Raw genomic sequence first — 23,770 nt, 5'->3', positions numbered from 1 at the left:
ATCCTTCCTATAACACCACACTTACCCCTGAAAGTTAAGCTGTTCTGGTAAATGTTCAACATTACGTTTAAAATCAACAGGCAACTGGTTAATAAATAACCATACTCTATATTCACTGTACCATAATCAAGCTGATCTGTATTTGGTTCTGACTTGCAGATGAGTTGCAATGAACCAGTCTTGGACCTAGAGCTTCGGGTGTTCTCTGTGTCACGATGCCGAGAGGCAGATGTCCTGCTACTGCTACGCCAGCCCCGGCTAGGCTTAGTTGCAGCAACGGAAACTTCCTGAGGGACGGTAGAACCTTCTTCCTCTTTCTCTTCCTTGGGATCTAAATGAAAACATACATCATTCTTTTAAAGTTTATAGTTAACCAATAACAATCTCTGTATATCTACTCTTACAAATATAGTCAATGGAAAGATGATAAATGGTTTTTTTCCTCCCCCCACCCCGGGGGGGAACCTCAGAATTTTACTGATATAATAGAAACAACAAGACGAGAGTAAAATTTGATAAAACTTATCCTTATTGTCATCAGTCTAAAGAAAAAACTTTGTATGTTGCAAAGTAGTTATTTTACATTTATAGTATATTTTATATATATACTAAAAAATAATGCTAAGAGAAATATACCTAAGATCTAACCTTTTGTTCTATATTTTAACCTTTAGATCTAAGACAGAAGAAACTAAATTGAGTGAGTGGTCCCAAAAAGACCAGATCTACTATAAGAAAGAAGCACACGTCTAGACGATTTAATAATCAAACAATGCTTCAAGTAAGTACTGAAGAGGAATTCCATAAAGAGGAATTCCATGGTAGGAATGCCTTCCCTTGATTCTATTCAATAATTTTACTTAGTATATTAAAAGTGAGCCTATATTGACCATAGAAGATCCTTTTAATAATCTCAGAATGGTAGTCCTTTCTAAGAATAGCACAGAATTTAGGTCTTAAGACTGATACATCTGACTATATAAACATAAAGTTTTCTGCATGGCAAATTCCTCTATAAGCAAAGTCTAACAGCCCAACAGAAAAACGGCAACTCAGTAAAAACATATGGTTTTCAGATATATGAACAAACAAAAACAATGACAACAAAGCTCAATCCACTCGTAACAAGAGAAACTCAAATGAAAATCATATTGCTGTAGCATATTGGCAATGATCCAAATGTTTGTATTGGCAAGGCTGTAGGAAAATAGGAACTCTTAATAGAGATAACAGTGTGAACACCAGCAAAACCTTTCTATAAAGGACAATCTGGCAACATCTATCAAAATTATAAGTACATATACCTTTTCACGTTCATTTCAACTACTAGGAATTTATCCTACAAAACTATAATCACACTTATAAAACCCACATCCATAAAGTGTCCAAATATTATATATATGTGTGTATACCCATGGTATAAATAAATAAATCTATGTATTTATATCTATATATCACAACAACACTTCTGGACAAATTTCAAGAAATTGAGATAAATACTGGTCACCTTCCAGGGGAAGGTCCAAAAATACTTCCAGTAATTCCACCTCAAAGTATCTACCCTAGGAAAATGAACTGGCACATGGAGGAGGTTCACTATAACATGTTTATAATAGCCAAAATATGGAAACAACCTAACTCTCTACATTAAGGAGCCACTGTTTATTAAATAAACCATGATATATCACCAAGATAGAATAAAACATATGGAGGTATCTGTAAAGAATGACATGGAATTACTGGCAAAAATGTTGTTAAATGGAAAAAATAAAACTTCATACACACACACACACATATAGTATGGTAATATTTTTTGCTTAACCTTTAAAAAAATGATCTGAAAAACTATAGTTTCCTCCACTATGGAACAAGGTGGTGACTGGGGGATATTTCAGCTTTAACTACACTGTTTGAAAGTTTTATGAGAACATATTAAGGTAATGAAATAACATTCATTTGAAATGCAGATATGAATAGCAGTGGGAACTTTAAAAAAAACAGACATAATTGTTAAATCAGATATACGTTTCCTCTGATTCCCCTTTCACCATTAAAATGTCTTTCTTACCTTTCTACTATCTGAGCTACTTCAAGTATCAAAATAATAATAATAAAAAGTTTACAGTTGAAAATATCTTAAAGATTAACTAGTCTAAGTACAATCCAATGAATTTTCCCCTTAAAGTAACTGGAATGCCAATGAAGACAACTTGTTCAAGATCACAAAGTTATCTAAGCAGACTTGGATTTTAAAATCCTGTCTTGAGACTAGTAATCAAGGACTTCTACATGTAGGTCATGGCTGCTTTTAAGAAAATTTCTTCAAAGGGAGCAATTCAATACCCTCCATAAAGTACTGAACATTAAATAATGAGGAGAAAATTATTTCTTTTACTCAACCCAGCTATGCTAATTTGGACTTTAAACCTATTCCATAACTTCCTATACTCAATAAAGCTCTTTTATACTTCACGATGAAAGGACTGTATGCCTACATCTTCTCATACTGTGGATATTATCCACTGGACAAATAACAGCAATTTGATGAGAACTGCTTATCCTTATAAAGCATAATAGCCTATTTTATTGAATAACATACCCATTCCGTAAAACTCTATAGTTTAAAAACAAAGCATTGTCAGAGAGTGACATCAGCAAAAATGTCCCTTTTCAGAAACACACACACACACCACACACCTGCCAGAATCAACTTTGTAAGAACTCTGGGATATAGTCATAGGTTTACAGCAACCAAGTAAACACTGAAGCAAGAAAAAAGTTAAAAACAAGCCACGTAAGGAAATCTCTGTCAAATCACACGTTGGGCACAAGCTTAACCAAGCAGAGCCTTTAGAGAGACCACACAAGACAAAGAATATGATTTTTTAAAATATGGTCAAACAGCTAAAGGAAATCACTGACAAAGAACTAAAGGAAATCAGGAGAATGATGTCTCAACAAATAGAAAAGTGCCAACAAAAAGACAGTAATTATAAAAAGGAACGAGACAGAAATTCTAGGGCTGAAAAGTATAATATCTGCAATCATTAAACAGCAGATCTGAGAAAGGAGACAAATCAGCAAACTTTAAGACAGGTCACAACTGAGAGCATCTAGTCCGAAGAATAGAAAGAAAAGAATGAAGAAAAATTAACAGAGACGAAGAGACCTGTGGCGGACCATTAAGCAAATCAACATACAGAGTCCCAGAAGGAGAGCAGAGAATGGAGCAGAAAGAATACTTGGAGAAATAAAGGATAAAAATGCCCCCAAATCTAAAAAAAACCACAATTCTACACAGACAAGAAACTCCACATCCTCCTTCCAAGTAATGTTACATTCACAGGTACTCAGCATCTTTTGGGGGGAAACAAACTGATAGCAAGTGGCTCCATCAATATCAGACAAAACAGACTGCAAGCCAAAACACTGTTCTAAGAGTCAAAGAGGGACGCTGTATATTAATAAAAGGGTCAATCAATCAAGAAGATACAAGAATTATAAACCTATACATACCTAATATATGAAGCAAAAAATGACAGAATTGAAGGGAGAAATAGGTATTACTAAGATAATTTGGAAACTTCAATATCTTACTTTCAGTAATGAATAAAATGACTACTCAGAAATTCAAATAGGAAATGAGGACCTGAGCAACACTATTAAAACAAAATTAAACCTAACAGATATATAATACTTCACCCCAAAACAACAGAATACACCATTTTCCCAAGTACACACAGAAGGTTCTCCAGAGTAGACCATATACTAAGCCACTCAAGTAATTTAAAAAGATTGAGGGACTTCCCTGACACCACGCTTCCACTGCAGGGGGCAAGGGTTCAATCTCTGGTCGGGGAACTAAGATGCTGCCTGCCATGGGGTGTGGCCAACCACCACCACCACAACCACAAAACAAAAGAACAACATATCATAAAACATGGGCTGCAGAAAGAGCAGTGTTCTGAGGGAAATTTATAGACATCAATGGCTACATTAAAATAGGAAAAAAAATCACATGTCTAATCAATAACCTAACTTCACACCTTAAAGAAAAAGGGGGCAGAAAGGAGCAAACCAACCCAAAGCTAGCAAAATGAAGGAAATAAAGAGTAGAGCAGAGATATCTAAGAAAATAGTAGACCAACAAAGAAAAATCAATGAAACCAAAAGTTAGTTCCTTGAAAAGATCAACAAAATTGACAAACCTTTAGCTAGACGGAGGGGAAAAAAAGAGGAGGCTCAAATTACCAAAAATCTGAACACACTTCTAAGAAGTGAAGACACTGAATTAGTAGTCAGAAACCTCCCAGTGAAAGAAAAGGCCAGGAGGAACCACTTCCCAACTCATTCTGTAAGGCCAGCATAACTCTGATACCAAAGCCAGACAAAGACATCACAAGAAAACTACAGACCAGTATTCCTGCAAACCAAATCCAGCACATATTAAGACTATGCAGCACATTAAAACTATGATCAAGTGGGATGCATCCCAGGATTATGAGAGCAGTTCAACACACAAAAATCAACTGATGTAATATACCACATTAATAGAATGAAGGAAAAAAGAACCCACACGATCATCTCAATTGATTCAGAAAAAGCATTTAACAAAATCAACAAACTTTCAAGATAAGAATGCACAATAAACTAGGAATAGACTAGAACTTCCTCAACCTGATAAAAGGCATTTATCAAACCCCTAGAGCTAATAAACTCACTGGCAAAAGACTGAAAACTCTTTCCCTAAGATCAGAAACAAAATAAGGATGCCCTTTCCCTCCACTTCTATTTAACACTGTACTGGAAGTTCCAGTCAGAGCATTAGACAAGAGAGAAAAAAGGCACATATATAGGAGGAGGAAGTAAAACTCCTCTATTTGCAAATGAAATGACCTTATTTCTAACGAATCTGCAAAAAACCCCCAAACTATTAAAGGTAATACACAAATTTAGCAAAGTTGCAGAATACAAGATAAACAGACAAAAATTACTTTAACTATACCAGCAATGAGCAATCCAAAAAGGGAGTTAAGAAAATTATTCCATTTACAATTCAATCAAAAAGAAAAAAACTACTTAAATATTGCTGAAATGGCAATATTCCCCAAATAGATCTACAGATTGAATATAGTCCCTATCAAAATCTCAGCTTCCTTTTTTGCAGAAATTGAAAATGTGATCCTAAAATTCATATGAAAATGCAAGGCGCCTAGACTAGCCGAAACAATCTTAAAAGTGAATTGGAGGACTCACTTTGTCCAATCTCAAAAGTTACTACAAAGCTACAGTAATCAATCAGTACTACAGTGTGGGACTGGCATAAGGATGGACATAAAGACCAATGGAACTGTACTGAGAGTCCAGATATAAACCCATACGTCTATGGTCAAATAATTTTCGACGTGGTTGCCAAGACCATTAACGGGGAAAGAATAGCTTCTTCAACAAATGGATATCCACATGCAAAGAATGAAGCTGGACCCTTACCTTATACTATACACAAAAATTAACTCAAAATGGATCAAAGACCTAATTGTAAGAGCTAACACTAAGTAACTCTTAGAAATGAAGAAAATCTACGGAATGGAAAAAAATATTTGCAGGTCATATATCTAGAGTCTAATATCCAGAATATAAAAAACTCTCAATTTAACAACAAAAGACAAACCATCCAATTAAAAAATGGGCAAAGGAATTGAACAGTTATTTCCCCGAAGAAGATACACAAATGGCCAAAAGTCACACAAAAAGATGCTCAATATAAGTCATTAGTGAAATGCAAATCAAAACCACAATGAGATTACCACTTCATACACACTAGGATGGCTACAATAATAATTTTAAAAATGAGAAATAACAAGTGTAGGAGAGAATGTGGAGAAATTGGAACTCTTGTACATTGCTGGTGGGAATGTAAAATGGTGCAGCCACTGTGGAAAATATCTGGCAGTTCCTCAAAAAAAATAAACATAGAATTACCATACTACCTGGCAATTCCACTCCTGGGTGTATACCCCTAAAGGTGAAAACAGGTATTCAAACAAATACTTGTGCATGGATGTTCCTAACAGTACAATCCACAAATGTGGAAACAAGTGAGATGTCTGTCAAACAATGAATGGATAAACAAAATGCAGTATATCCACACAATGGAATGTTACTCATAAAAAAAGGAATGCAGTACCTTTGGGACTCACATATACACACTGCTATATTTAAAACAGATAACCAACAAGGACCTACTGTATAGCACAGGGAACTCTGCTCAACATTCTGTAATAACCTAAATGGGAAAAGAATTTGAAAAAGAATAGATACATGTATATGTATAACTGAATCACTTTGCTGTATGCCTGAAATTTAACACAACATTGTTAATAAACTATACTCCAATATACAAAAATAAAAAATAAAAGATTGTTTTTAAAATTCATAAAAAAAAGGAATGAAGTACCAATAGGTACTACTACATGCCACAACACAGATGAACCTTGAAAATATTATGCTATAGGACAAAAATCAGACACAAAAATCACGTATCGTACAATTACATGTACATGAAATATTCAGAATAGAGGTAAATTCAGAGTAATGTTTTAAGGTAACTAAGGTAAAAGCAAATTAATGTTCGTTAGAAGCTAGAAATGGGGGTGGGGTGGGAAATGACTACCTTTAATGGGTATAGGGTCTTCTTTGGTGGGGACAGAGGTGATGGTGGCACAATACTATAAATGTACTAAATGTCACTGAATTCTATGCTTTAAAATGGTTAATTTTGTTACATGGATTTCACCTTAAAAAGAAAATACAAAGGGAAAAAAAGGAGCACTCCAGGTTCTCAGAGTAGAAACTGACAACAGAGGATAACCCACACATTAGGATAATCATGACAAGATGGAAAAGAACCAAGTTCTGTCTGTGTGATGCTTCAAAGACAATTTGTAGTTGTTTCTCATAACAGTAGGTGACTTTGAAGAGGCTCCTTGATACATAAGTGATAAGAAGAGAAAAGAGCCACAGTAGCCCAGGTGAAGGAAGACACCAGGCAAGCCACTGCAGGCACAGTGAATACAACCACGTTCTGGAAAGAGAAAGAAGGGACAAATCAAGAGTGGCTGATGCTATGAATTGAGATAAAAAGATACTGGTACTACTGGCAGGAATGTTTCTCCCAATTCTTCTAGGTACCAAAAGATGAAACAAAGTAAATTTTCTCAATCCTAGAGCAACCAATAATCCTTTCAAAACAACCTAACATCAAATTCCAAAAGGTGACAGCCATTTTCATCATGACAAAATACTTCAAGTCTTAAGGTTTATCCTAACATGACCTGGTCCTCCTTCAGATTGCCTCATTTTCCTAACTGAGGCTTAGAGAAATTAAATGACTTACCCAAGATTATAGAGCTAACATTGATTTGGGGTAAATAGGGAATAGTTGGTTGATAGGCTGGAAGAAACCAGAGTAAAAGTCTCATCTCTATTTAAATATTTACGTTTCTTTTGGGAAACTAACAAACCTTAAATACTTGTTAAGTGCCTAATATTTTTTCCCTTTTTCTAAACTTAGTCCTCATAATCCTGCCAAGTAATTATTATTTTTATAGATGAGGAAAGCAAGTAACTGACTTTCCCAAGCTCACATATTAAATCGTGGAGCTGAGATTTGAACTCAGGTATATCTACGTCCAAAGTCTATATTCTTTCTACTATACCACATCTAATCATTAAAAGAGGAATGGGAACGTGCCAGTCCAAGAGCTTAATTCAGATTTGGTTCATTTCCACCCAGCCTTAGGTTCAGAGCCAAAAGAGAAGCTCATTTATGTAAGATACTGACCTAAAAGACCACAAGAAGAATTACTTCAAGGAAGTGAATTCTTAATCTAAAACTGCATGTTTAGAACATTCACAGTATCACTACTCACAGTAGCTAGCTAAAAAGTGGATCAACTGATGAACAGATAGATCAAATGGAGTATTTCCATGCAAAGGAATGAAAATATTTATACATGCTACAACATGGATTAACCTCAAAAATCTTATGCGAAGTGAAAGAAGCCAGACTCAAAACAAACCTCACATATTGTATGTACAAGTTTATATATAAGAATGTCAGAAAAGGCAAATCTATATAGACTGAATTACACACTTAAAAATGTGTGAATTTTAAGGTGTGTAAATTATGCCTCAATAAATATTAATAAAATATGCACTGCAGCACTAGTCATAAAGGCCAGTAACTGAAAACTACCCAAATGCCCATCAGTAGTAAAATGGGTAAATTGTGATACATTCCCCCACAATGGAACACTACGTAGCAATGAAAATAAACAATCTATAACAAATACAACATAGAGGAATGTCACATACAGTGAGCAAAAGAGGCCCTACAAAAAGAGAACATAATGTATTATTCCATTTATATAAAATTCAAAAACCTGCACAACTAGTTTGTGCTGTTCAAAGTCAGAATGGTGGTTATACATAGGAGTGGTTGATCATGTTCTGTTTCTTGAGCTGGGTAATGGTTACATGACTGGACTTGCCTTGTGAATATTCATGAAGCAGTACACTTCCAGTAAGTGTACCTTTGTATACGTATGGTATGTCTTGAGCAGCCAATCAATCAGTAAATAAAATCACCTGTAATTGGGGGGACACCTGAGAAATATCAAATGTCCTTCAATCAAGTAATAGTTAAATAAACACAGAACATACATATGTAGTCGTCATGGTTGGATGCCCACCAAGTATCTAATTCATCTCTTCCTCTCTCCTTAAAGAATCAAATCCACTATTAAAAAGAGGGTAAGCTAATAGTTTTGAAACTGTAGTTTGCAACCTCCTTTGGGTCCCCAATACCCTTTCAAGAAGTTTTCAAGGTCAAAATTCTTCACAAAAAAACCTGTTGGGATTTTGTTTTTGTTTTTTTTTTTTGGCGGTACATGGGCCTCTCACTGTCGCGGCCTCCCTCATCGCGGAGCACAGGCTCCAGACGCGCAGGCTCGTCGGCCACCGCTCACAGGCCCAGCCGCTCCGCGGCATGCGGGACCCTCCTGGACCAGGGCACGAACCTGCGTCCCCTGCATCGGCAGGCGGACCCCCAACCACTGCGCCACCAGGGAAGCCCAAACCTGTTGGGATTTTGACTTGGATTATACTGCATTTATAGATCGATATGAGGAGAAATAACATCTTAACAATATTGAATCTTCAAATTCATGAACAAGGCACATCACTCCATTTATTTAGGTTTTTAATTTCACTCAGCAATGTTTTATACTTTTCAGTGTATAGGCATACTTCACATCTTTTATCAGATTTATCCCTAAGTGTTTTGTATTTTTGATACTATTGTAAAAGATATTTTAAAAATTTTATAATTTCAATGTTTTGCTGCTAATACACAGAAATACAATTGATTTTTGTATGTTGATCTTATATCCTGTGGGGTGACTTCAAGAGGCCTTGCAGCTTTTGGACCATTTACCTGAGCCTACCATGACATGAAAATGTGAACTGAAAGGCCACTGAGGAGAGGGACAACTGAGAAATAACAAATTTTTGTATCTTAAACCACTAAGTTTTTGAATGGTTTGTTATACAACAATGCATAAGAGTTGAGAGAGTCACAGTACAGAAAATGGGGTTTAGAAATTTTCAAAGAGGTAAAGTTACAGAATCAGTCAATAAGAAGGTAGGATGTAAGTTGGGAGTTCAGGATCAAAGAAGCAAGCCACACGCAAGGAAGCAGGCAGGCAAAAGACAACCTCAGTTACCTCTAAGGGAATTAACTGCACTGAAGCTAAAGGGGTATCTGCCTGGATGTAGTTAGATCAACCTGCCTAGTTTTAATTCAGAGGAGCTTGATCCTTCTTGGACTTAAAAGGTCAGGGGTCATTAAATCAGAGAACTTCTTTTTGTCAGAGGTTCTCATCCACCCATGATCTCAGTGTGAGGATAATGTTATGCTTGCACGTAGAGACGGGTGTCTCTTCAGGGGTTTCAGATTCTTATATGCTGAGTGTCGGCTTGCCCACTCAGGACCTTAGGCTTCTTCTGCTTCAGTTTTCTTCTACCAGGGCATTCTGTTGCAACTCTCAATTGGTTCTGGCAGGGAAAGGAATCTCAATATAAAATCACTATTATATATAACAGAATAAACTGTGTTGAGATGGTTCGGATATGCTGAATCATAATCAGCAAATCATTATAAAGTTATTTTTTTATATGTAAGGGACAGAAAGACTCATTTACCTGAGTGATGAAACATCCCATAACTGAAAGGAGCTGATAATCAAGGCTTTCTAAGCCTATGTCACAATCCACACTAACCATAAATGAGGTATGTCTGCACTTCAGGAAGAACCACAGGAGGTCTGGATGTTTGAATTAGAAAAATGGTTTAAAGGTTATGGGGCATTGCCAACATGGAACAAGATGTTGAGCTGATCATTCTCATACTGAGAGCAATAATATGGTTCCTGTTACCTTAAGATAAAGGGCTAGGAAGGAAATAGGATAGATAAAATGCCTATCTAAACTACTGTCAGCCTCTTGAGACGTAAGCATTATAATAGTCAGAACTTGAGTTTCGGAAACCAGATCGTACTACTCTGTGTATTTCGATAATTATCTCTACTTTGTTTTCCATAAATAATTAGTAAAGCCCATTTTGAAATATTAGCCAATCTCAGCAATATTAAAAGAAGTCAGGGAAAGCGAGTCCTTTTAATGTTTCAAGGAAGAATTGTGAAGACAATGTTCTGTACATCCTTTGCACAGAAACTCAAATGGTAAAAATTAAGTTAGATTTTTCTCGTTAGAGTGGGAAAAAAAGGTGGGAATTCCTGTTCTATATATTAAAGGATGACACAAATATTGTTTAAAAATACTGGAAATGAGAGGATAAGAAATAATCAAAGGTATTCCAACTCAGGAAAACAGAAACACTCTGATGAAATTAAAGCTATGAAAGTTATTAACTAGATAAGGCAAATAGTCAAAACTTTAAACAATCTAAGTAACTTCATAGATCTGTTATGAACTCATTTGGTGATTCTGTCTAGGCAATCTTTTCCAAACATCACTACTCCGTAACAGGAAGAGTAACTAAAAACAGTAAAATGATTTTGAATAAAAGATGAGACCCAAACTTTTATACAATCAAATTTTCAAGCACCCAGGATTCCAAACTGTTTCCCATAAGCTCTAATTTCATGAGCTATTCTTTAAATGGAGGAAAAAAAAGAAAAAAAGGAGGGGGTGTCTTATAGGTAATTCTGCATATTTTGGTATTTACATTGCATAGTACCTGAAATCAAAGTCTCTGAGAAGTCCTGCAATAAATAACTTTGATGACTCAAACACTGCCCACATTTATTTGACTCTGTAATATTTGTTATTATCCCATGAAACTCTTGAAACATTTAATAAAAATTAAGATACTACTGTCTCCTTTTTTACGATTTATCTTGGGCAGTTCTGGTTGGAGGTTTGAAAAGTGAAAGAAATTAAAATTAGCAGACAAAGTAATGCTGGGATTATTAATAATTACATTTAGTCAAACCATTCCTTTACTTCATTACCTTAAGTATAACATTGGTTCAAAACAAAGACCGGAATGAAAACATAAAGCCAAGTTAAAAAGGCATTAGCCAGGCCCCATCCCTCAGAATTTCTGCTAACATTCTTGGAAGCTCCACAATGATGGTGATAATCTCTGGCAGTGGTAAACCAAGCTTTCATGTTTTAAGCGATCACTTGTTGAATGAATTAATAAACACTATTCGCAAAGCAACTTTCCATTCTTTTACATATACCCATCAGGGTTAAAGAAATGTAGTAGGAACAGGGACCTACACTAATATGTTTCCTTACTATTATTTCAGCTTGAAAAATGAACATGGCATTTTGCAATTTAATAATTTAGAAACAACGGCAAGCTGTTTTTTTGTGTGTGCCAAGTCATTTATTCTAACACGTCCAAAGTTCTTATCTTTAGTTGAAGGGCAGCACATAATTTCAAGTTGTTTGGAGTAAATAAGAGTAAAAACAATCCTGAAAACATCTTTTCAATGTAAGAAAACAAAAAGATAGCTGTACCTTTAGAAAACCAACCTCCATTTCTTTATTCACTATCTAGTTGTATAAGATAAGATATACTTCTGTACCTATATATAGTGTTCATAGAGTTGAACAGCTACTGTACAAGTAAACTAATGCAGAGACTGAGATGGGGGTTGGAGAGTATTTCTTGGAAATTTTACAAACTTAACAACAGCTACCTTTTATTGAGTCCTTACTGGATTCAGTGTATTGGATTATTTGCAATAAAAGGAAGAACTTGAATTCAAACCCTGAGCTCTAACTCTAGATCCAGAGTATTTAACTAGTGGATTAAAGTGGGATTGATTTAGACTGAATTAACCACAATGCAGTTTTAATCTCTCCTCAACTGCAAATCTGTACATAACATGCCAACCTCTGGTTTAACAAACTGACACAAACAGTGATTAATTTATCTCCAGCAGGGTTCAAAATTTCCACCGTATTCTGTGACCTCGCCTCAAGACAACCCAAAATAATTTCTTTAGACGTAGTCTTTAGACACAGGAGGTACTTTTAGCTCTGATAAAGGCAGGTTGCGGTTTTTGCTTTTTGTCTTAATAGAAACTGCTCTGGTACCTGACTGCCACCTGTCTACATTTCCCCCTCATCCTAAAATTTCTAAAATGATCTCTGAGTAAGGAACACAAGACTTTCCATTCTTAGCAGACATATTCTAATTTCTAAGTATCAACAGCAACAAAATCCAAAACTTGCTAAACAAAATAGTCATGCAAAACTTTCTACACAAAAAACTTGCCTAGTACAAAATACTTACGCCTGGTATACTATGAAATATTAGCCTTAGATTCTAAAATTCAGAGAAAAAAGAAACCTGGTCACTGACGTCTAATTATTTACAAAGCAGCCACCAATTCAAGTTACTGGTTCCTAACCACACTGTCATTCTTCTCAATGGCATCAATTCAGGTTTTACACTTGCCTTATACATATTTGCAAAGCATTCTTTGTAAAAGAAAAGTCTACGTAAGAAAAGTAAGTATTTATGTTATATATATACATAATGAATTAACTGATCAATCCTTTAGGACTGGACCAAGACCAGACACTGTAAATGAAATATGCTTAAAAGTATCTCTGTTCCAGTTTTAAGAAGGACGCTGTGTATCTGAATGCAGCATCAAGGAACACAGCCAATAATTAGGGGAAAAAAATTTAATAAATGAGCAACTGGCCCAACATGACAGGGGCAATTTTAATAACCCCATCTGCAAAGCCAGAATAGTCTTTTTAAAAAAGCATTTAAAACGATAAAGTGAACATCAGCTTCCCTTCATAATCCAGATAAGCAGAAGAGTACATTTAATACATGTATTTGGTTTGCTTTTTGAAAGACCTAATGACCCGATTTAATTATTCACCAGGCTAAAATCTCAGAAAACTCTTCTCTCCACATTCTTCAAACTGCATTTATAACATGAGTCTCTACAAGCATCAAGAGTTTGTCTATACTCTACTCTACTCTCTATACTCTGTATATATAGTCTACATATACTCTGTCGATATATGCTGTCTATATCATTCCTCTCTGTTACTTTACCGAAAAACCAAATAGTTTTAAAAATTGCAATAAAGTGACATCAAATAATCTGATTTCCCATTATTAGGTTTCTAAATAATGCCAAAATGTTCCACTTGCCCAAACCTTCTGCTAACTTAAATAGGTTCTATCTACTCCAGTAATTCTTTACTAAATAAAAGTCACTTTTAAATAGGAACAATTTGAATTATTAGGCTGAAGCTCATTCTAATTTCTATCAGATTATAAAGCAGTCATATAATGTACATGAGGTAAGAATGACTCAGTCTTACCTTTGTCAGATGATACTTTTTCTGTGCATCTGAAAGAAAAGAGAATCAAATATTAAATGAATAATCTTGCACACTTTCTTAAAACACAAATATTTACCTCTTTCAGGTTCATCTCCAGAGTGATGCAGAAAACATCTAGAGTAGTACTGTCCAACAGAACTTTCTGGAGTGATGAAAATATTCTACATCTGCACTGTCCAATACGGTAGTTGCCATGTGGCTACTGAGTGCCTAAAACAGCTATGTAACTGAGGAACTGAATTTTCAGTTCCGATTAACGTAAATTTAAATAGCCACATGTAGCTATCATATTTGACAGCACACAGCTAGAGTATCATTCAAAAGTTGTTTTTAACTGTAAAAAGATATTAATACAAAGAAAATATTGCTAATTTTGTTGTATTAAATGGTCATAAGAGAAAAATGTCCTTATTCTACACAAATGCAGTAACTTGGGGTGAAATGAAATAATGTTTGAGATTTCCTCTAAAACACTTCTACCGAAAGAAAACGAGGGGGAAGGGGGATAAAGGTAGCAAGCATGGCAAAATCTCAATTGTTAAATTTAGGTGATAAATACTGGGGTTTCAATATACTATTTCTCTACTTTGTGTTTATTTGACAATTTTCATAATAAAAATTTAATGAACCTAAAAGAAAACCCTAAAATTATTCATTTGTTAAACCCAAGTCAAAATCTATTTCTAAAAAGGCAACAGACTGGACGTCAGAAATAAGTGTAACTTGCACTTTACAAATTGGAGAGGAACAGTAAAGAGGCTAATGTGTAATAAAATACTGGCTAAAAAAAATGTCATCCCCATGTTTTTAATTCAGGAAAATTTCTATCACACATAACTGTCGAGTAAGGTATAATGAATCCCCTCACAGCCATTACCCACATTCAAAGTTGACATGTCTTGGATCTTTACCATAAAGATGCCACACAGCATCTCTGAGCAGTACAGTTTTCTCTTTTTCTCTGAAAGCAAACCTAACACAAATGAAGACTCTTATGTTACAAAAGAATATCTAAACAAATACAGAAGCCACCGCATAATATAAATATTCTGTTCTCTTTAGAAAGACTAGATATCATTTTCTCATCCCATTTTTTAAATAAAGCTTGGTATAACTTTAAATTATGTTATTAATGTCCCAATTAACAACTAACACAAGAATACTGCTAACCATGTTAACTCTAAATGAAAAGTACAGAAACAATTGTTAGGTCTTGAAACACTATACAATTAACTTTCTGAAAACCTTCTGGAATGGTTCAATGTTTCTTTTACCACACTGATCACTGTTAAGAGGAAAACTCAGGATTTCAGGCTTAAATACAATTGAAGCCTTCTCCAAAGAGTCAAGAAAAGTTTTTCCAATTCAGAATGTTACTGCCTCTTCATTCTCACTATTATGACCATTGCCTTTTCCTTACAAAAGCAGCAAGAAGGTATCATGCTAAGGTTTACTATCATTTTACTTTCAGCAAGAAAATAAACCCAAAATGGAACTCCATATACCAGAAAACAGAGCAGTATTTGTTTCCTTCATTTGTAACCCATCTGAGTCTGTAGGTTTACCTCTAGTAATATTCGGTTTTAGCCTGTATTCCCTGTGGTGAGGAAAGAACACCTTTCCTCAACAGCTAAATGAGAAATTAAAAAAAAAAAGTATTTAAGTGTTAAATTCTGAAATGCATCAGATAACTAAAGGACTTATTATCACATGGGAGAAAGAAAATAAGCCTTTTACATTTAAAGTAGTCTTATTTTAACAATATATTGTTTCCATATTAGCAGAAAGCAAGAATGTTTTAACTTATGAATCAGAAATAAGCTGGAGTCTGTGGGTGTGTGTGTATATATATAAATTCCCATATACATATACACACACACATATACATTTTTAAGTTAGATGAGTATATAAACATCTGTATTTGAAACACATATACATTTTTAAGTTAGATGAGTATATAAACATCTGTATTTGAAACATAAGAATGTTAACTCCAGAGTTTATTGGTTAAAATACAGCAAATGAAAAGCCTAATTCTTAGTACGGATATATAATCTTTCTTCAAATTTGGTTTATCTTTCCTTAATATTAGCCTTTAAGTTTTAATTTATAATGATTATAGATTTAACTTCATGCCTTTATCTTGAGCACATTCACTGAAAAATTCTTTATTTCCCTTCACAAAGAGTTCCTACTCTTTTCATTAATTTCTGAGCATTTCAATGCAAATAGAAAAGTTGTTATAAGCTTAGGAAAGTTTCTAAAAATGATAATTATCATCTAACTATAAAGCTCATTTCACAAATCATAAATTATCAACTAAAGATGAAGCATATTTAAGGAGATTAAGTGACTTGCCCAAGGTCACTTAGTAAGCAGTAGAAAGCAATGTTTTTTCCTCTGTTATTTTGCCTTGTAAGAGGAAAAGAGGTTACAATCAATCCAAGTCTCTGTATTTACTGACATTATTAAGCTACTGTACACTCTGCTGTCTCTTCTATCAAGAGAAACAAATGTAGGTTTAACAGCTGATGACTGGGAATTTATTGGGGGAAATGTTATTTGGAAAGTAGGGCTGAATCAAGGTGAGAAGGCACTAGACCAGGGTTCAGTAAACTGAAATGTCTTAAAGGACTGTTTCTCACTTAATTAGTTTCAAAATTTATTTTATCATTCTGAAAACCTGTAAACCATGTACACATTTGACAAATCTCCACTAATCAATGCATCTTCCTCCTTTACTGCAAAGTCCTTGAGGATAAAGTCCATGTCTCATTTTCCTTTATAAACCCTGGGTCAACACAGTACCAGGACCAGTTACTGCTCAATCAAGGTTGGAGCTGAAATGCTTTAGTTCTTTGATTTCCAGGGCATGCAGTAAATTGAAAATGTGTAACAAAAAAATTATTACAATGAAAATGTATTGTAACAATCCAATCAAAACTGGATTTTATATATATATATATATATATATATATATATATATATATATATAAAATCAAGAGAGAGTTCTGAGGCTAAGTGAAGGTAAAAGAACACTACTCTCTTTTATGATATTGGATGACAGAGAAAGGGACTTTAAGAATTAAGACTATTCTTCCCTCCCCACAAGGAATATTGTGAGGAAAAAAACTGAAGGGGTTTAATTAAGTCATCTTCATCCAAGTTCAACTACAGTAACATTTATAATGTGGAAATAAAAAAAGACTCATTAGTACTTTTTTGCCAAGAGTTAGGGAACGTAATAAACCATGACAGCCGGTAAAACTACCACTCTATGTATAATCTTAAGAGATCATTTCTATAAGTAAAGCTGGTGGATCAGTAGGAGGGAAACGTGGCAAGGAGATATAGGTATGGGTAGATGAAGATAAAAGGGAATTAAAAAAAATATATTAAGATATTAACCTTCCTGTGTATGGTAACAGAAAAAGAATTAAAAATCCAATTTCACAGAATTTACATGAAAAAGACCACTACACACTAGTTTTACCTCTACCAAAGACATCACTGCTCAAAACAGTAACTTTTAGTAAATATTTCCTACATATCATGCTTTGTGTTAAGTGTTTCACAGGGTGTACTTAAGTCTCACAAACGCAGCTCATAGAGATTAACGTTATCGCCTATAGATAATAAAGTTGAGGCACGAGCAGTTTAATTTGTCCAAGGAATTTATATCCAAATAAGGCTAATGATATATCTCTTCAAATTTATGAGAATACAGAAGCTTAAATTTTCTGTGACCACGAAATTAATTTACAGCAATTAGAATCCTAATTGCAGCTGAACCATTTGTAAGTACATATTTTTGTTGTCCACAGAAATTTAGTTTACACAACTCTCTAAATTATGTTAATTTAAATAACATCTAATAATTTGAAAGCACATATAATACACAATAAACCTTTGAATTTTATTTCTCTTTCTGAGAGTCTTCTAAGACAAGCATGCCAAGGTCACAGACTTCACTCTTAATTTCATAACAGGAGTGTTCTAAATCTATCGGGTCTGTACAAGCAAAATATTGCCATGCTCTCTGCTGGGGAGGTAGGGTGGTGGTGGAGGTGGGGGGGCATTTAAAACTGATTTCTCCCCCCACCTTCAACTTTCCCTGCTTTTACTAATTTTTTTCACTTGAAAGTCAAAAGACACAAATGCCTTCAGTAACGAATTCAATGGCTAATGTGATTGATTTCTAGAATTTACAAACACGTGTGCCTCAGTATTTTCAGCATAGAAACATTTTAATAAACAATTTAAAACATTTATATTTCTGATCATCTTAGTTTCTCTATGATCTCTAGGTAATAAAGAAATTACTTTCAGATTTTTCTAATTTTTAAGGACGAAGTTCCTACATTAAAACATATGCAAAAACAAACACATAAGCTACTTGTCAAAAAAAATGAAAGAAAACGCCACTCATCTTGTTACATGAAAGACTCTATACTTAAAAATGGCAAGCCACGTTTTACCCGACTACTAAGTCCCAGGTTTTTAAAACGAGTGAAAAGTGATGTGAAAATTCAGTAGAGTGAAAAAAGCTACATAACGATACTAGTACAACTGGCTCTTGAGCTAATTAATGGGACGGGGGGGGGGGGGGGTGAGGGGAACGACACAATTTTGAAGGCTAAGATCTAAGCTCACGCTGTAGATTTCCTAATGGGGATGTGATGTAATACTGGAGAGCCGCCCTAAGCGGGAAAGGGATAGGCTGACAAAGGGAGCGCAGATGCCAGAGTGCGGGAGAAGCCTGAGGCGGCAGGGAAGAGGTGGGTCACTAAGGAGCAGAAGAAGTGTATCCTACAAAGGACGCCTTCAGGGAGTGGGGAAGTGGCCGGACAGACAGGCAAGGGGGGCGGAGGAAGCCAGAGAGAAGTGATAAGACCGCTAGGGAAGCGGCGTGACATCTGCCATGCGAGCCGGCAGGGGGCAGAGCAAGCAGTATGTCACGTGGAGTGATCGCTACGGGAGCCGAGAGGGTTGCGTGCGGGTAGAGGGGGGTCTTTCCCACCGCCTGAAAGACTGCGTTACTCACAGGAGTCGCGGACTCTTCTTGCCCTGAGCTGGAGACGGGGGCTTCGCGGCCTGGGACTGCTGCCCTGGGGCGTCGGGAGGCCTGGCGCTGGGGCTGCTCCTCCGCCGGCGGGGATACTCGGCCTTCCTCCGGCGGGACACAGCGGCGGCGGCGGCCGCAGCGGCCCGGCCCCGGTCCCGACCTCCCCTCAGCACGCGGCTGCTAGTGGTCCCCCCAGGGGCCGCCGCCACCGCTTCAGGGGGCTGTTGCTGGGGCTCCTCCGGAGCCGCCTTGGCCGCCGCCGCCTCTCCCCCTTCCTGGTCCTGCTGCTCCGGGGGTCTCGGCTCTTCCGTCTCCCCCGGCATCGGGACTCGTCCGCCCCCCACCCCCTAGTCCCAGGCGGCGGAGGCGGAGGCGGCGGCGGCCGCGGCGCTGCTCCCCCCGCCCCCCGGAGCGACCGGCTCACTCTCACTCGGCGCTCCTCGTTCCCCCCCTCCCCTCCGCCCGGCTCCGAGGGCGCCCCCCCCACCCCCTGCCACTCAAGGCCTTCTACCGCAGGCGGCGCGCGCGCGCCCGCCACAGACGCGCAGCGGACCAATCGGAGAGGAGGAACGGCTTCTTCGCCCCGCCCCCCAAGGTCTCTCACGCAGCGGCGTACCGGTTCCCTCCCCCACCCCTCCCTTCAACCAATCAGGAAACGGCTCCAAGGGAGCGCGCGAGGTTTTCTTCCCCGCGCACCCGTTCTCACCGTTAAACGGCTGTGTCTCGCGACAATGCCAAAATGACCTTTCTCCCCCACCTCCGGAGCTCAATGCGCGCTAAGGGCACTGGGAGGGGCAGGTCTCGCGAGGAGGTTGGTGGGAAAAAAACGCACCTCTTTCCCCGCCTCGCGCGCACCCTGGAATGGCTGCGCGCGCACCTGCCTCCCTAAGGAGCCGCTAATGCCACAAGGGCTCTTTCTATCCTTCTTCCTTAAGCCGCGGAAGTAGCCTCGGCGTTCTTCTGCCCCCACCCCGATCCCACTTTCCTGTCTGTAGCCTTTCTGTCCCCAGCGCCGCCAGGTCTTGCGGGGAGAAGGGGGAAATTTTTTTGAGCTGTCGCTTCTCCTTTAAGAAAAAAAGCCCCGTCGGCTGCCGGATGAAAGTCTCTGAAAAAATGGCGGCGGTAGGACAGAGGCGGGGTCGTGAGGGCAAGGAGGACCCGCCTTTTGGCGCATGAGCATGGTTAACTTGCCCAGGGGCATCCTGGGAAATGAAGTTCAACTTATTCTACGCCTTAGGAAAAAAGATACGGAGCCAGAGGCGGAGAGGATTCTGGGAGTGTTTGACTGATGCGCGATGGGAAAGGTAGTTTACTCTTTTCGAATTTACTCTTCCGGGGAGGCAGTGTTTCCGGGTTAGGCCTCAACGCCTGCGTAGATCTGACCACAATTGTGGGCCCAGTGGCTGGTGGGGTTTGCCTGGCAGGGTTTTCCGTAGTTTCGTACTTGGTGTTGGCGAACCATTTGTAGGGTGGACACGTAATAGCCCTCATCTTTGTCTGGTTAGGTGGCACCTCATCTGGGACCGCTTAGCGTTTATATCTGCAATATTCGTCTTTTGTGTCTGACCCACTAACCTGTGAGCGTCTGGAGGTCAGGGATTGAATCTGGTTCCGTTGGATCCTAGGGGGGCTAGCACAATTCCTACCACTCATTTGATACTTAATAAAAGTTTGTAGAAGTAATTGTAGAATTGCTTTTTTACTAGATGTTGTCGGGGCCGAGGAACTGGTATCGGCTGCTTAACTTGGCTGTGGTCCCTGGGCTGGAAGGAAGGGAGGTGAAGGGTTGTTAGCGTGACCTACCCGGAAAACTGAAGGCCTCCCTCACACTCCCCACCCTGAAACCATCTGCTTCTGCGGTTTTTAAATGTTTCTGCTGCACAGGAAGCATGGTCAGAATAGCAGCTTTGTCAGAAATTACTTTTCTCTCCGCTAGCATGTGAAACTAAATTGCCCTAACGCATCAAACGGGAGTTTCCGTTTGCTTGTCTCCAAGTTGCATTTGGTGATGGCTGTGAGCTTTTTGCGTTGCTTCCTTTTTTCCTTTCATCCATTATAATCGAGGAGCGATTTGCAGGAACAGTTCTTACTCCTGGAAACTAAAGCATCCGGGGTTAAAAATCTCCAACGTAAGTGAATGGAAACAAGATCTCGGAATCCAGTTCTAAATTTCACATTAATCATTTAGTTAAACTGCAGATGGAGTCCAATATCTGCAAGACAAATGCTGAAGAGCATTTTTCCTTCCAGGATTTTGGCTCAGTTACCACTTCAGATTGGGCAAATGTTCGTATTCTCTGTTGAGTGTTTTGCGCTTTCATGCGGGTAACGGCATTTCAGTTGTCAAAACTGTTGAGCATAGTGTGGATGGGAATTTTTCAAACCTATGTTTGCAGTGAGCAGACTATTAGAATGGCACTGACATCCAATGGCTGCTCAAAGTAATGCAGAGATGGGATCTCCTTTACATTAAAAACATTTTTTTAAAGTCTTAGAGTCACAATGGAATGGAGAATGAATGATTCCTTTAGATTAACCTTAAAAAGACCACTGTGTTGGAGAGGAAAGATTACAGGCTTTGAAGTTAAATCTGTTATAGTAAGTAACAAAGCCACTTACTAATTATATCATCTTTAGCAAGTTTCTATTCTTTGTATCTATTTCACCACTGGTAAAAATGGGGATAATATCTATTTCACAGGACCGTAATTTTAGTTCTTTATGTACTGCCTTCTCATAGTAGGCCTTTTGTAATTGTTTTGTTTTATTCAAGGTGAATAAAATCACAGTGGTTAAAAAAAAAAGTGAAAGTTAACCTCAGTGTCACTTTTTAGAGAAACTAAGACAATATAACTAGGCAGGAATTGTGCTTAATCGAGAATGTCTGCAGCTTAGAACCTGGTGTCTTAAATCTTCCAGTTTCATTCTTCATGACCCCTATAGTTGTTTGCATTTTGAACCACTGAAATAAACTTGGCCCTGAGAATCCAAATATGAACCTGGTCCTGAGAATCCTGTTCTGCCTTTTTTTTTTTTAATCTTTTTATTTTTTATTGGAGTATAGTTGATTAACAATGTTGTATTAGTTTCAGGTATATACCAAAGTGATTCAGTTATACATATACATGTATCTATTCTTTTTCAAATTCTTTTCCCAATTAGGTTGTTACAGAATATTGAGCAGAGTTCCCTGTGCTGTACAGTAGGTCCTTGTTGGTTATCCATTTTAAATATAGCAGTGTGTCCATCCCACACTCCCTAACTATCCCTACCCACCACTACCCCTCTGGTAACCATAAATTCAGTTCTCTAAGTCTGTGAGTCTGCTTCTATTTTATAAATAAGTTCATTTGTATCTCTTTTTTTTTTTTCTGCCTTTAATGGGTTGATGATCTATTCAGAAAACCAGGTAAGCACAATTTCTGGATAATTAAGCAAAATGAATTGGGTGCTAGTTAACTCTGATGGAAATTTTATGAAGGAGATTGTGCTTCCGTGGTCCCTCAGGGGAAAAAAAAATCAGATTCCATCATGCACAGTTACAGCAGGATACCCACACTGGGCAAAAACACAAGTGCAAATCTGCCATTCCCATGAATTCAAAATGAATCCAGGCACATAGTAGGTTCTCAAATTTTTCAAAACTAGTTTTGATTCTTATCACCCTGGCCAATGCACAGCCAGAACTCAAATCCAATTACTCACCTTTTATGTCAGGCTCATTTTTTAAAACTCTGACCTACAAAAAAGAAAAAAAAAAAAAAGAAAGAAACTCACCAAATCAAATCAAAAGAGAGGAAGTGCTAAGCAAATACAGGAACCAAAAAGGGTTATAGAGGCTGCTTCACGCTGGCTCATTCAGTTCCTTTGCGGTCCTCTTCTTCAACACATGCCAAAACAGTTCTTCACAACCTGTGGTACCAGAGCATCTTGGGTGTGTGACGATGGAAGAGTTGGGTGAGTGAGGAGCTTCTTGGAGGAGAAACTCTGAGGGAATGAAGACTTGGCTGCCATCTCCATGTGTGGTGGGGTATACTTCTAGCCAGATGGAGGATAGTGTTGGAAAATTTTATTTTCACTTCTTTCCTGACCTCAGGCCAACCAAGAGTGAAGCATGAGGAACTATGTTATTTTGGGGAACTATGGGTTTGCTGTTTGCAGAGGCACAATAGGCAGAGAATTTGGTGCTAACCACAGAGTAAACGCTGTACAAATACTTTGGGGCTGAATTGTGATTGAAATTGTCATTTTATTATGAGCATTTTGCCTCTTGGGGGCTGCTGGAGATCATAGGGTGATCACAGAGTTGGCAAGTTCAGAGATGTGATTTGGGGGGAAAAAGAAAGAAAAAGGAGGGGGGTTAAAGGGTGTTCTGAGAAGAAATAGAATAGAAGTACAAGAATGAGGGATTCGCAAAGGTTGGAGAAAGGCCAGAGCAGTTTCATTTGTTCCATGGTTTAGTATTAAATAAGATACAGCACTATTACTCCAGTGCTTTCACTGCTAAGATGTTTATTGAGAGCAATTCTGAAGGAACAGATTACCATGGCCTGCAAATATGATACCTCCTTCCACTCCAAAGCAATTGAAACCAGCAGTGAAGCCATTGACTACACTGCTCAGAGAGATCCCTGATTTCAAACCTTTGGAGTAATGTAAGGTCTGTCATTCTTGGGACTCATTCCATATCTTTTGCCAACTTTTGTTGCTGTCATCCTTACTAACACTGAGTCACCT

The 23,770-nt window shown here is 37.6% G+C and overlaps 2 protein-coding genes across 8 annotated transcripts in view; one reads left to right on the top strand and one right to left on the bottom strand.

Moving 5' to 3' along the window:
- Positions 1 to 19,448, bottom strand: part of ZFP91 (ZFP91 zinc finger protein, atypical E3 ubiquitin ligase) — a 31,410-nt gene extending 11,962 nt beyond the window's left edge. Inside the window, exons 1-3 of one of the 2 annotated variants that reach the window (XM_060018947.1) lie at positions 19,013 to 19,448; positions 13,948 to 13,976; positions 122 to 331 (exon numbers count right to left, since the gene is read on the bottom strand). In XM_060018947.1, coding sequence (XP_059874930.1) covers positions 122 to 331; positions 13,948 to 13,976; positions 19,013 to 19,356 — 583 coding nt within the window. In that variant the 5' untranslated portion in view covers positions 19,357 to 19,448. The remainder of the gene's footprint in view (positions 1 to 121; positions 332 to 13,947; positions 13,977 to 19,012) is intronic. The other variant, XM_060018946.1, reaches the window with a different exon arrangement.
- LPXN (leupaxin) overlaps positions 18,478 to 23,770 on the top strand; it is a 43,037-nt gene continuing 37,744 nt past the window's right edge. For 2 of the 6 annotated variants that reach the window (XM_060018952.1, XM_060018949.1), the window contains exons 1-2: positions 18,730 to 18,746; positions 20,271 to 20,337. In XM_060018952.1, coding sequence (XP_059874935.1) covers positions 20,329 to 20,337 — 9 coding nt within the window. In that variant the 5' untranslated portion in view covers positions 18,730 to 18,746; positions 20,271 to 20,328. Of the gene's footprint in view, positions 18,747 to 20,270; positions 20,338 to 22,833; positions 22,991 to 23,770 lie in introns of those variants that run through there. The other 4 variants (XM_060018948.1, XM_060018953.1, XM_060018954.1 and 1 more) reach the window with 4 other exon arrangements.

This window comes from Delphinus delphis, chromosome 8 (assembly GCF_949987515.2).
Source record: "Delphinus delphis chromosome 8, mDelDel1.2, whole genome shotgun sequence".
Taxonomy (NCBI): Eukaryota; Metazoa; Chordata; class Mammalia; order Artiodactyla; family Delphinidae; genus Delphinus; species Delphinus delphis.
The sequence above is the reverse complement of the archived record's forward strand: the minus strand, read 5'-3'. Positions and strand labels throughout refer to the sequence as shown.